Source organism: Jaculus jaculus, chromosome 5 (assembly GCF_020740685.1).
Source record: "Jaculus jaculus isolate mJacJac1 chromosome 5, mJacJac1.mat.Y.cur, whole genome shotgun sequence".
Classification (NCBI taxonomy): domain Eukaryota; kingdom Metazoa; phylum Chordata; class Mammalia; order Rodentia; family Dipodidae; genus Jaculus; species Jaculus jaculus.
The window spans coordinates 65,153,441-65,165,561 of NC_059106.1; the positions used below are offsets into that span (position 1 = coordinate 65,153,441).

The 12,121-nt window shown below is 50.0% G+C and overlaps 1 protein-coding gene across 15 annotated transcripts in view; it reads right to left on the minus strand.

The window, feature by feature from the left end:
* Positions 1-8,342, minus strand: part of Macf1 (microtubule actin crosslinking factor 1) — a 436,027-nt gene extending 427,685 nt beyond the window's left edge. For all 15 annotated transcript variants that reach the window (XM_045149529.1, XM_045149530.1, XM_045149528.1 and 12 more), the window contains exons 1-2: positions 8,212-8,342; positions 3,567-3,838 (exon numbers count right to left, since the gene is read on the minus strand). In XM_045149529.1, coding sequence (XP_045005464.1) covers positions 3,567-3,786 — 220 coding nt within the window. In that variant the 5' untranslated portion in view covers positions 3,787-3,838; positions 8,212-8,342. The remainder of the gene's footprint in view (positions 1-3,566; positions 3,839-8,211) is intronic.
* Between the last annotated feature and the right edge of the window lie 3,779 nt (positions 8,343-12,121).

The following is a 12,121-nucleotide window of genomic DNA, read 5'->3' on the forward strand; positions in this document are numbered from 1 at the left end:
GAAACCCAGGTCAGCCTGAGCTAGAGTGAGACCTTAACTTGAAAAAACAAAACAAAAACAAAAACAAATAAGGCCAGGCATGGCGGTGCATGCCTTTCATCCCAGCACTCGGGAGGCAGAGGTAGGAGGATCGCCATGAGTTCAAGGCCACTCTGATACTCCATAGTGAATTCCAGGTCAGCCTGGGCTAGAGTGAAACCCTACCTCAAAATAAATAAATAAATAAATAAATAAATAAATAAATAAATAGGGCTGGGCAGGCTGGAGAATTGGCTTAGCAGTTAAGGCACTTGCCTGCCTGCAAAGCATAAGAATTCATGTTCAAATCTCCAAGTTCCAGGTACACCAGACACACAGTGATACAAACACACAATATCATACATGCGCACAAGGGGGCACACATGTCTGGAGTTTCTTGCAGTGGTTGAAAGCCCTCGTACGCCCATTCTTTCTGTTTCTTTTAAATAAAAATAATAATACTAATAAAGTTAAGAATAGGGCTGGAGAGATGGCTTAGCAGTTAAGCGCTTGCCTGTGAAGCCTAAGGACCTTGTTTCGAGGCTTGATTCCCCAGGACCCACATTAGCCAGATGCACACGGGGGCACATGCGTCTGGAGTTCATTTGCAGTGGCTGGAAGCCCTGGTGAACCCATTCTCTCTCTCTCTGTCTCTGTCTCTCTCTCTCTCTCTGTCCCTTTCTCTCTCTGTCCCTTTCTCTCTCTGTCACTCTCAGATAAATAAAAATAAACAAAAAAAATTAAGAAAAAAAGTTAAGAATAGGGCTGGCAAAGAAGAGGGAGGCAAAAGGCAGGCAAAGGATGAGGTGCGAAGACAAGGAAGAATCAAGTTACAGCATGTATGAGGCTCCAGAATCTGCCTGGACTTTGGTTTCTCAGGCGGGACTTGCCTTTCTACAAGGGTGTCCAGCAGGGGGTCCTCACCTGTCCACTCAAACAATGGTGAGGCTGTGCGACCAGCTCCAAATGGAGCCAGGGAAAGGGAAGTCTCTACATTTGATGATACTTGATTCTGAGCCCCTCACCCTCTTGGCTTCCATAACCCAAAACTAGGAGGAGGAGAAAATTGCATAGGCTACAGCTGCTTTGTGTATGAATCTGACATCATTTCCTCCCAGAAGGCAAGATCTGGCACAGAGAGCCTGGAGCATCCAAGGTCTCCAGGCATACCTCTCCCGAACCTACATGAAGAAGTCCCCACATAGGCAAGGCTGCCTGTCTCAGCACTCTGGCGGAGCTCCCACAACATTCTAAAATCACTTCAGCCAGACACTTAAGTAGCAGTCCCGCCTCGTTTCTGTTGCCTCTCCTTCCTCCTGCTGAAGAAACACGCCCAACTGCAGCACACAGTTATTTTTAACCATGGCAGTCTCCCCATTTTCAGCCTCACTGGCCCAGCCCCCTCCTCAAGACAGTCATTGGCAGTATCGAGATGCAAAGATCTGCACTGCTGCACAGCCCAGCACCTGTCCAGTCCTTCGCTCAGTGGCCAGGCAGGGTCCTGAGGGGCTTTGCCTGGGGATAAGCTTCCTGGAATCCACTTAACTTACTGCCTAGACCAGAGGCTTAAACAGCAGGGTTTCCTCAGAGAAACCTGGAAGTAGAAATCATCACAAAGCCATCTAGACATACGTGTGAAGGAGAGCGGATGGGGAGAAAAGTATAAGGAAGAAAGAATAAGGCATCTACTCTGTCTTAAGGAGAACAAAAGGTTTGTGAACCAGAGACCAGGGACAAATAAAACCCCTCCTGCGCCCTAGCGACTTCTCTGAGACATTATTACTGGTGATGTCACACAGCCAATGGGCTTGAGAAAGACTTCCTCCAAGGGCCACCAGTGTCTGCTCCATCAGAACTCACTCCTACATCTCTCCCGCTCCCTGAGCTTACATAAGCCCTCTTCTTTCTAACTTCCCATGACGTCCCACTGTGTGTTCCCGGTCACAATCTGTCACATATTATCCTCTAAATACTTCTTGCAATCATTCAATCATTCATTACTGGTGATCCAGGCCCTGTGCAAATGGCTGGAGACCAGCACATAAAGCAAGTCACAGCCCTAAATTGCCCAGTGTCCTGAGGGAGCCCTGGGCTCCCTGCGGGACGACTGTAATACCGTGCAAGGGAGCACAGAGGAGAGAAAAGCATGAATGTGAGAGTGGAGGAGGAAGCTTTGGATACCACTGGGGGCAGTAGGGACAGAGGAGGTGGCACTTAAAAGAGGAGGGGGGTTACCAACAGCCTGCAGAGAAGAAAATTAAAGCCTGGAGGTTTGATCTTGCACACTGCGTACCTTGGAAGGGTAAGTCAGAAGCCAGTGTTGGAGGTAGAGTTGGCAGAAGGTGAAGCAGAGGAACAGAAATGGGCTCGATTTTTTTTTTTTTTTCCAAGGTAGGGTCTCACTCTAGCCCAGGCTGACCATCTGGTCTCAGGGTGGCCTCAAGTGCTGGGATTAAAGGTATGAGTCACCATGCCTGCAGGAGCATTCTTAAAACAAGGAAATTGAGGCTTGGAGAAGATAAGAACTCGGAGTTGCACAGCTGGTCAATAGCAGGGCCACAATCAGCACCTTGATTCTCTGACACCAAAGCCTGTCACTCCTAACCACTGTCAGGCACTGCTGCTTGGCAAAGACAAACCGGGCAGGCACCACTTAACACAAGAGGACCCAGCCCCCAGCCCTCACACCTTTGGAAAACGATAGAAAACTGCCTTTTCTTTATAAGGAACAGAAGTGAAAAGTTATTCTTAAACATATTTGCTATAGTATTGTCTACTAGGCAGAACAGTGAAAAAAAAAAAAAAAGTAGGATCTTGGGAATCATGAAATATACACGACCTCTAAAAATAACTACCGGGGTGCTGGGGAGATGGCTCAGCAGTTAAGAACTTGCCTGCAAAGCCTGCTGGTCTAGATTCAGTTCTCCAGCCACCCATGTAAAGCCAGATGGGCATTCATTTGTAGAAGCAAGAGATCCTGGCGCACCTGCACATACGTGCACATATACACACGTGCAAATAAATAAAAAATAAAGCAAAAGTAACTTTGAAGTCTGAGGTGTCCATTGGAAGATCGAGATCCACAGTGGGCCAGACATGACGGCACACACCTTTAATCCCAGCGGTTGGGAGGCAGAGGTAAGAGGATCGCCATGAGTTTGAGGCTGCCCTAATACTACATTGTGAATTCCAGGTTAGCCTTGGCTACAGTGAGACCCTACCTTGAAAAACAAAAACCACCACAACAAATCCACAGTGGGCTTGGAGGTGAGTACACAGAAAACACATCTGAATGGGAACAAAACAAGGAAGTAGGTAGAGAAATGAGAACAGGTCTCATGTCCACATGGAGGTGGTAAAGTTTTCTCTTTCAAGTGTTGATTTCATGTCATTTCATCATCATTCCAAGAGTAATAACAAAAAATGAGATTCCAGCTAGCTTGGTCCTGAGGACCCCTCAACTCCCCACCAAGCCATTGCACATTGGCCTATTTTTCCCTCACCCCCATAGCATCCAGCTAGCAAGAGCTACTGGAGACCTCTCTTACCAGCAACTCTGACCACAGCACGCTCTGCAGGGTCCAGTACGGAATCCTGGCTTTTCCGCTTTTTCTGCTCATGCAGTGGCAGATTCCATGGTAAGGTGTCCCCTGGGGGACATGGAGACAAACTCCCTGACCGCTCGCTCCGGTAAGACCGCTCGCTCCGACATGATCTCTCGCTCCGACAGGACCGCTCACTGAGCGTTTCTTCATCAGAGGAAGACATGGTCCAAGCAGGGTCAACAGCAGGGGGGCCTGGGAGTCCAGAGAGAAGGAATCTGGAGGAGAAAGGGAGGGACGTGAACAGAACACAAGGGTCACATAAGGAACTTGGGCTTGAGAGCAGAGGTTCCAGTGGTGCCTCTGTCACTGGCTTTTTACCTCAGTGTCTTCATATGCAAAACAGGATGATAATATATATGTGTCAACACTAATTTATGGAGCTTGGGAAAAAATCATATTAGGTAACATTTGTAAAGACAGCTACATGCACACCTTTTAATCCCAACACTCAGGAGAATCACTGTGACTTGGAGGCCAGCCTGAAACTACACAGTGAATTCAAGGTCAGCCTGGGCTAGAGTGCGACCCTACCTCAAAAAAAAAAAAAAAAAAATAGGTAGCTACAAGTTGGGCTTGGTGGCATATACCTGTGATCCCAGCACTTGGGAGGTGACAGCAGGAAGATTAGGAGTTCAAGACTAGCCTTAACCAGTGAATTTTGGGCTACATAAGACCCTCTCTCAAAAAAAAAAAAAAAATCAAAAATAGCTGGACGTGGTGGTACACACCTTTAATCCCAGCACTCGGGAGGCACAGGTAGGGGAATTACTGTGAGTTCGAGGCCACCTTGAGACTACATAGTGAATTCCAAGTCAGCCTGTGCTAGAGTGAAACTCTACCTTGAAAAAAAAAATCAAAAATAAAACAAGGGCTGGAGAGATGGCTTAGATGTTAAGGCACTTGCCTGCGAAGCCTGACTCATGATCAATCTCTCTCCAGATCCCACATAAGCCATATGCAAAGGTGAGGCAAGCACAATATTGCACAAGTCCACTAAGTGGCAAAAGCATCTGGAGTTTGACTGCAGTGGCTGAGACCCTAGCATGCCAATTCTCTCTCGCACGTGCTCTCTCTAAAAACATAAGTAAATAAATTAATTAATTAAACAAGCTGGGTATGATGGCTTATACCACTGATCCCAACACTCAAGAGCTGCAGAGGTAGGAGGATTGCCATGAATTTGAGGCCAGCCTGGGACTACAGAGTGAGTTCCAGCCTGGACTAAGGTGAGACTTTACCTTGAAAAAAATCAAAAAAGTAATAATAATTATTATTATTATATTATTATTGGGCTGGAGAGACGGCTTAGTGGTTAAGGCACTTGCCCTGCAAAGTCAAAGGACCTAGATTTGATTTCCCAGGACCCACGTAAGCCAGATGCACAAGGTGGCACGTGCATCTGGAGTTCGTTTGCAGTGGCTAGAGGCACATTCTCTTTCACTATATCTTTCAAATAAATAAGTAAAATAAATATAAAATTATAATAGTTATTATTATTACTATTATTTAAACACTATGTGAATGTTAGCTCCTACTATTAGTATCTAGCCCAGGCTGACCTAGAACTCACTATGTACTCTCAGGGTGTCCCTGAATTCACAGCAATCCTCCTACCTCTGTCTCCCAAGTGCTGGGATTAAAGGTGTGTGCCACCATGCCCAGCTTAGTAATTATTATTGTTATTTGGTACATTTGGGCGATTATGCTATAGATTAAAAAAAAAGAGTCCAAATTCTACTCCATTATTCACTAGCTGTGTGACCCTTAAGAAGCCATCTAATCTCTTTAGCCTCAGCATCCTCATCTATGAAATGGGTATGAGGCTATCACCTACCCTTATAGCATTGTCTGCAAGGACTAGATAAGATCCCTTCATACAAGTGCCAGTACCCATTAAGCAGTAAGTAAACAGCATCTATTACTATATCCCCTTCTTACCTCCCAGGAATGCTATAAGAATAAAAACGGGTGGGGGGGGGGGTTAGAGAGATGATGGCTTAGCAGTTAACATGGTGGCCTGTGTAGACTAAGGACCCAGGTTCAGTTCACCAGAACCCATGTAAGCCAGATGTACATGGTGGTGCATGTTTCTGGAGTTCATTTACAGTGGCTGGAAGCCCTGGCTAGCCATTCTCTCCCTCTCTTTCTCTCCATAAAACAAATAAAAGCCAGTCATGGTGACAGATGCCTTTAACCCCAGCACTCAGCACTCAGGAGGCAGAAGTAGGAGGTTCAAGGCCACCCTGAGACTACATAGTGAATTCCAGGTCAGTCTGGGCTAGAGCAAGACCCTACCTGGAAAAACTAAAAAAATTAAAATTAAATAAAATTAAAAAATTTAAAAACATGTTAAAGAATAAAATGGGGCAACAGATGGGACGTATTTTCAAAAAGCTAAAGCCTGACCTCAATGGCAGGCATGAAACAAAGCGTAAGCCAGCATAGGCAGAAACCCCCAGCAAACAGATTAGACACAGCACTAAATTTAAGACAGAACTGGGCATAAATTTTGGTTCAGAGCAGGGCATGATGGCACACACCTTTAATCCCAGGACGTAGAAGGCAGAGGTAGGAGGACTGCAGTGAGTTCAAGGCCACCCTGAGACTACATAGTGAATTCCAAGTCAACCTGGGCTAGATTGACACCCTACCTCAAAAAAGAAAAATAATAATAACTGGTTCAGCCACTTATAATTGGTGTGATCAGGGGCAAGTCACTCTACCTCTTGGAGACTCAGTTTCATCATCTGCAAAGTGGGGATAATATTTCTCCTCAGAGGATATTTTAAGAACACTGAAATGCACATGTAAAGCTGGCTGGTGCCATGTATGGCACGCAGCAGGCATTAGATAAAACATTCACTGGCTCATTGCAACGGCTGTGTGGGAATACAGTTGCACAGCATGGGGGGAGGGTGATGGTAAGAAAAGTCAGTTTTTTTCTGGTCAGTTTAGCTAGTGGAGGGAGTTGAGCGGAAACAATTATTCTGAAGCCAGCTGGGCTCCACCAGCCAGACTGGGCAGCCTTCCCTCAGCCAGGCCAAGCTCACTTCCCAGAACCATCTGCTACCCATGGCCCACCACCCCAGGGGTTTTCGGAGCCAAGATGGCACATACCTTCAGCTGTCAGCCCTCCTACAAGCGCCCCCCCCCCCAATCAACTCACCATCCAGCCCAGGTAACTAAGCTCTGGTGTGGCTTCTAGGGACTAGGGATAGAGCTGTCGACCATCCGTCATGGGGAATACCTGCACACAAGAATGTGTGGAGACAGGGAAGTGGCCTAAATGGCTGGATGTCTGGCATAGCTCCTGGATTCTGGGAATCTCAGCTCAGAGGCAATCAGGGGCAGTGACAGCTTCTGGGTCACAGGCAGGTCCCCACCAGAAGCGCAGAACTCAGATAACAAAAGAAACATCCAATGATGCAGGAGGCCTCGAGGCAGTCTGGGGCAGACAGAGCAGCCCTGCCAGGACACCTCCTGTGCCAACAGCCTGTGGGTCCTCTCTTCCCATGGCATACCAAGACCTGATCCTGCCACAGAAGACAGAGAGGAAACGACCCACGGCCTGGCACAGCTTTGCCCTTTATCCCAGCATCTGCCCCCAGCCCTACCATTACCCTCTACTGCCCACCTCCCAGCTCTTACGGCAGGTCAGGTGTTGAAGTGAAGATCCCAATCTCGGGGAGACCGGGAAGAGCGAGGCTGTGCTAACCCTGAACAGGAAACCGCCCCTCATCTCAGACCACCTGCTTCATTCCCAAGCAGCCCGTCCCCTCCCAGACGCCCATTTCACTACAAAGGCCTCCCGGGGAGGAGGAGTGGGCAGACCCTCCCGGGGGCTCCACCCGGTGGGTGACAGCCCCCCCCCCCCGCGCCCCTCACACACACCTGGGTGACCTCGGCGCTCCCTCCCCATCCTCAGTCACTCAATCTGTCCATCAAATCCCAGGATCACCGGAGCGCGCGCGCATCACCCCCCGCCCCCCGTCCCACGCCCATCACCCCGCAGGCCCCAGGGCCAGGTCCACGGACAGGTACCTGCTGCGACCCCCGCGGGCTGCCAGCCTCCCCGGCCTCGCCCTGCCCCGCCGCGCGGAGGTGGGGGGAGGGGCGCGCCCGGGAGCCCGCGGCGGCGCGGGTGGGTCCGCGTGCCCGCCGCGCGTGGCTGACAAAGAGCCGGGACGCGTGACCGACGATCGACAGGGTGGCCGGCGCCGTCGGCCGAGCTCCGGGGTCGGCAGAGACAGCTTTCCCACGCGGCCCTGCCCGGCTCCCGCGAGGTCCCTTCGCCCGGCCCCAGGCAGGCAGGGATCGGGGTCCCCATATTCCCAAGAAACACGCCTCCCGCCGGCCCCAGGGAAACCCCCTTCCCCCGCCGCACGCCCCGGGCTCGGCGGGTGCTGCACTCCCGGCTCCGGCCGCAGGGGCTGCAGGTGCGAGGCCGGGACGGCCGCCGTACGCTAGGTACCGGCGCCTGTCAACCCGCCGGCCCCGCGGCCACCGCCGGGGCTGGGGCGCGGCCGGCCCGCGAGCATCACCGCGGAGCCCGGCTCCAGCCGGCCCCGCGCCCACGCCCGCGCCTTACCCTGCGAGCGGGAGCTGCTGCAGGAGGAGCAGGAGGAGGAGGAGGAGGAGGAGGAGGAAGCGCGGCGGGCGGCCCGCAGCACCTCGGAGCGGAGGGGAGCGGCTCCCACAATGGCCGAGCTCGCGGCGCCGAGCCCCCCGCCCCCCGCGCCCTAGCGGCGGCGGCGGCGGCAGCAGCGGAGCCCGCGCAGCCGCCCAACCCGCGCCCGCTCCCCCACCCCCGGCGCCGCCCCCCGCCCGCCCGCCCCGCCCCCGCGCACCGACCCCCGCGGCCTCCGGCTGGCCCCCCCGGGCCCTCCCCTCCCCTCCCCTCCCCCGGGCTCGTTCACGCCCCCAGGCCCACATTCCCCGCCCCTCCGTCCCGACGACCTCTCCGCCCGGGGCCCGCGGCCGCTCGCTGACCCTGGCCCCCGCTCTCCCGGCCCGCCCCCTTCGGAGCCCTGGTCCGCCGGTCCCCGCATCACTCTCCCAGGCCGCTGGCTGTCTCCGAGACTGGGCCCGCAGGCTGGGGTAACCCCTGCCTTGCCCTCCTTTTGCCCACTTCCCCTAAATCCGTGTTCTGTCATCATTCCTGGAGGGCACCCTGCGGAGAACGCCCTGGGCGAACTGAACACAACAGGCACCCTTAGGAGGCTCCATTTTCCCCAAGGGATAAAGCAAAGAGGGTGAGCCAGCCCCTAAATGAGAGAATTCAGGCTTATTAATCAGAACCACTGCTAGTCAGAGCCTTGGAAGACGCTTCCTCCACTGATAATTTACTGAACTCCTTCGGCATGCGTTAAGCTCGAGATACAGGAGTGCCTTCCATCCTCTGTGGTATGTCTACACAGGGAAGCTGGATAAATTCCACTAGTACCTTTCTTAGAAACAGCCACCATGTAAGCATGTCTCCCGGTAGCTGTGCAAGGTGTTTAACTTGGATGATGTCAGATCTGTTCTTCACAATCTGGTTCATTCACTCAGCAACTATGTGCTGAGCACTGGTTTGGTCTGCATGCTGGTCACTGAAGATACAGGGATGCATCTAATCCTGGCCCATTGACTCCACTGGGTTTACCCAGCAAATAGGCAGAAGTTATAATACATCCCAGGAGGCAGCATTGCATCTGTCATCTACAAATGCATAACTGGCTCATGCTTACCTCTCTCCACCACACACACACACACACACACACACACACACACACACACACACACAAAGTAGGAAAGGGACTACTTTGTAAGAAGGGATTTAGGAGGAGATAAGAGAGGGTAGTAGAAGAGTGAATATGATTAAAATACATACATGCATGAAACTCTCAAAGTAAAAGGGCTGGGGAGATGGCTCAGCAGTTAAAAGTGCTTGTTTGCAAAGCCTGCTGGCCCAAGTTCAATTCCCCAGTACCCACTTAAAACTGTCTGCAAAAAAATGGCTGTATGCCTCTGGAGTTCCCAGGGAGTAGAAGGAGGCCTTGGCACATGCACACTCACATTCATAGTCTCTCTCTCACTCACAAACAAATTAAAAAATTATTTATTATTATTTTATTTTGGTTTTTGAAGGTAGGTTCTCACTCTCGCTTCAAATTCATGGCAATCTTCCTACCTTGGCTTCCCAAATACTGCAATTAAAAGTGTGTGCCACCACACTCAGCAAAATATATTTTTAATACTTTTGTTTATTTATTTATTTATTTGAGAGAGACAAAGAATAGGCATACCAGGGCTTCTAGCCACTGCAAACAAACTCCAGACTCATGCACCACCTTATGCATCTGGCTTATGTGGGTACTGGGAAATTGAATCTGGGTCCTTAGGCTTCACAGGCAAGTGCTTAACCGCTAAGCCATCTCTCCAGCCCTATTTTTTATTTAAAAAATAGTTTGGAGGGCTGGAGAGACGGCTTAGCAGTTAAGGTGCTTGCTTGTGAAGCCTAAGGACCCCGGTTCGAGGCTCGGTTCCCCAGGTCCCACGTTAGCCAGATGCACAAGGGGGCGCACGCGTCTGGAGTTCGTTTGCAGAGGCTGGAAGCCCTGGCGCGCCCATTCTCTCTCTCTCCCTCTATCTGTCTTTCTCTCTGTGTCTGTCACTCTCAAATAAATAAAAAATTAAAAAAATATATTTAAATAAAAAATAATAGGAGAAAAAAAATGATGACATCAAATTAAAAGAGAGACTAATGGAGAGAGGGAGGAGATATGACAGAGAGCAGAGTTGTGAAGGAGAAAGTGGGGGAGGGAAAGGGAGGGAAGGGAAGTACCATGGGGTGTTATCTGGAAGTATAGAAATTGTCAATAAAAAAAATATTTTTTTAAAAAAAGCCTGTGGCAGAGAGGTCATGAGCCCTAGGAGTGTAACACCTGTTGGGGTCTGGCTAAATGCATTTATTACACTCACCAAACTGCCCTGTAAGCACTTTACTTAACAGTCATACCCATATACTGATGGATGCTACTTTCACTTTTGGTTAGAGAAGCTTCTCTTGTCAGATGGTGGTGACCACTGGGATGACCAAAAAGGCACCATAGCGCTGAGAAGATGTGACAGAGGAGTGCTCAGCACTAAAATATCTCTATCATATCTTCCAAGATTCAGGGCCCATTGCAGAAGAGGTGGCAGAAAGAATGTAAGAGCCAAAGACAGGGAAGGATTACTTACCATGCAATCACCCAGAAAGAAATTGGCCTTAATATCCATGCCCTCACAGTGCCTGGCACTACCTTCACAAGACTCTCATAATAGGAGGAAAAGATGATGACATCAAAATAAAAGAGACTGATGGAGAGAAGGAGGGAGATGATGGAGAGTGGAGTATGAAGGGGAAAGTGGAAGAGGGGAGGGAATTATCATGGTTTCTTGTCTGTAATTATGGAAGTAGTCATTTAAAAAGTTTTAAAAGGAAAAAGGAAAAAGATAAAATAAGAGCCAGGCATAGTGGTGCATGCCTTTAATCCCAGCATTCCGAAGGCAGAAGTAGGAGGATCACTGTGTGTTCGAGGCCACCCTGACACTACATAGTGAATTCCAGGTCAGACTGGGCCAGAGTGAGACCCGGCCCTACCTTGAAAAACCAAAATAAATAAATAAGGTCAGGCATGGTGGCACACACCTTTAATCCCAGCACTTGAGAGGTAGATGTAGGAGGATTGCTGTGACTACAGAATGAGATCTAGGTCAGCCTGGGCTGTAGTGAGACCCTACCTAAGGGGAAAAATAATAATAAGAGCTGGGCGTAGTGGCACACACTTAAGTCCAGCACTCAAGAAGCTGAGGCAGGAGGATCACCATGAGTTCAAGGCCAGCCTAAGACTACAGGGTGAATTCCAGTTCATCCTGGGCTACAGCAAAATCCTATCTCGAAAACCAAAAAAAAAAAAGAAGAAAATTCAATAAAATAAGATGAACGGAGAACTGAAATTACATGGCTACTGAAATTAGATGGTTTACTCAGGCATTTAGGGAGGGGGAAGCAGAGGTGGTGTGATAGCTCACACCTGAGTTTAAGGTCAGCAGAGACCCTGTGAGAAAATTTAAACCATGCAGACATAGTGGCACATGCCTGTAATCCCAGTACTTAGAAGGTAGAGGCAGAAGAATTAGAAGTTTAAGGCTATCCTTGGAAACATAGCAAGTTTGAGGCCAGCCTGGGCTACATGAGCCCCTGTTCTCAAAAAAAAAAAAAGCGGGAGGGAGAGGGGGCCGGGTGTGGTGGTGCACACCTTTAATCCCAGTACTCAGGAGGCAGAGGTGGGAGTTTGGAGCCACCCTGAGACTACTTAGTGAATTCCTGGTCAGCCTGAGCTAGAGTGAACCCCTACCTCAGAAAAAAAAAGGGGGGGAGGAGGGGCCGGCGATATGGCTTAGCAGTTAAGTTGCTTACCTGCAAAGCCTAAGGACCCAGATTCAACTCCCCAGAACCCAAATAAATCAGA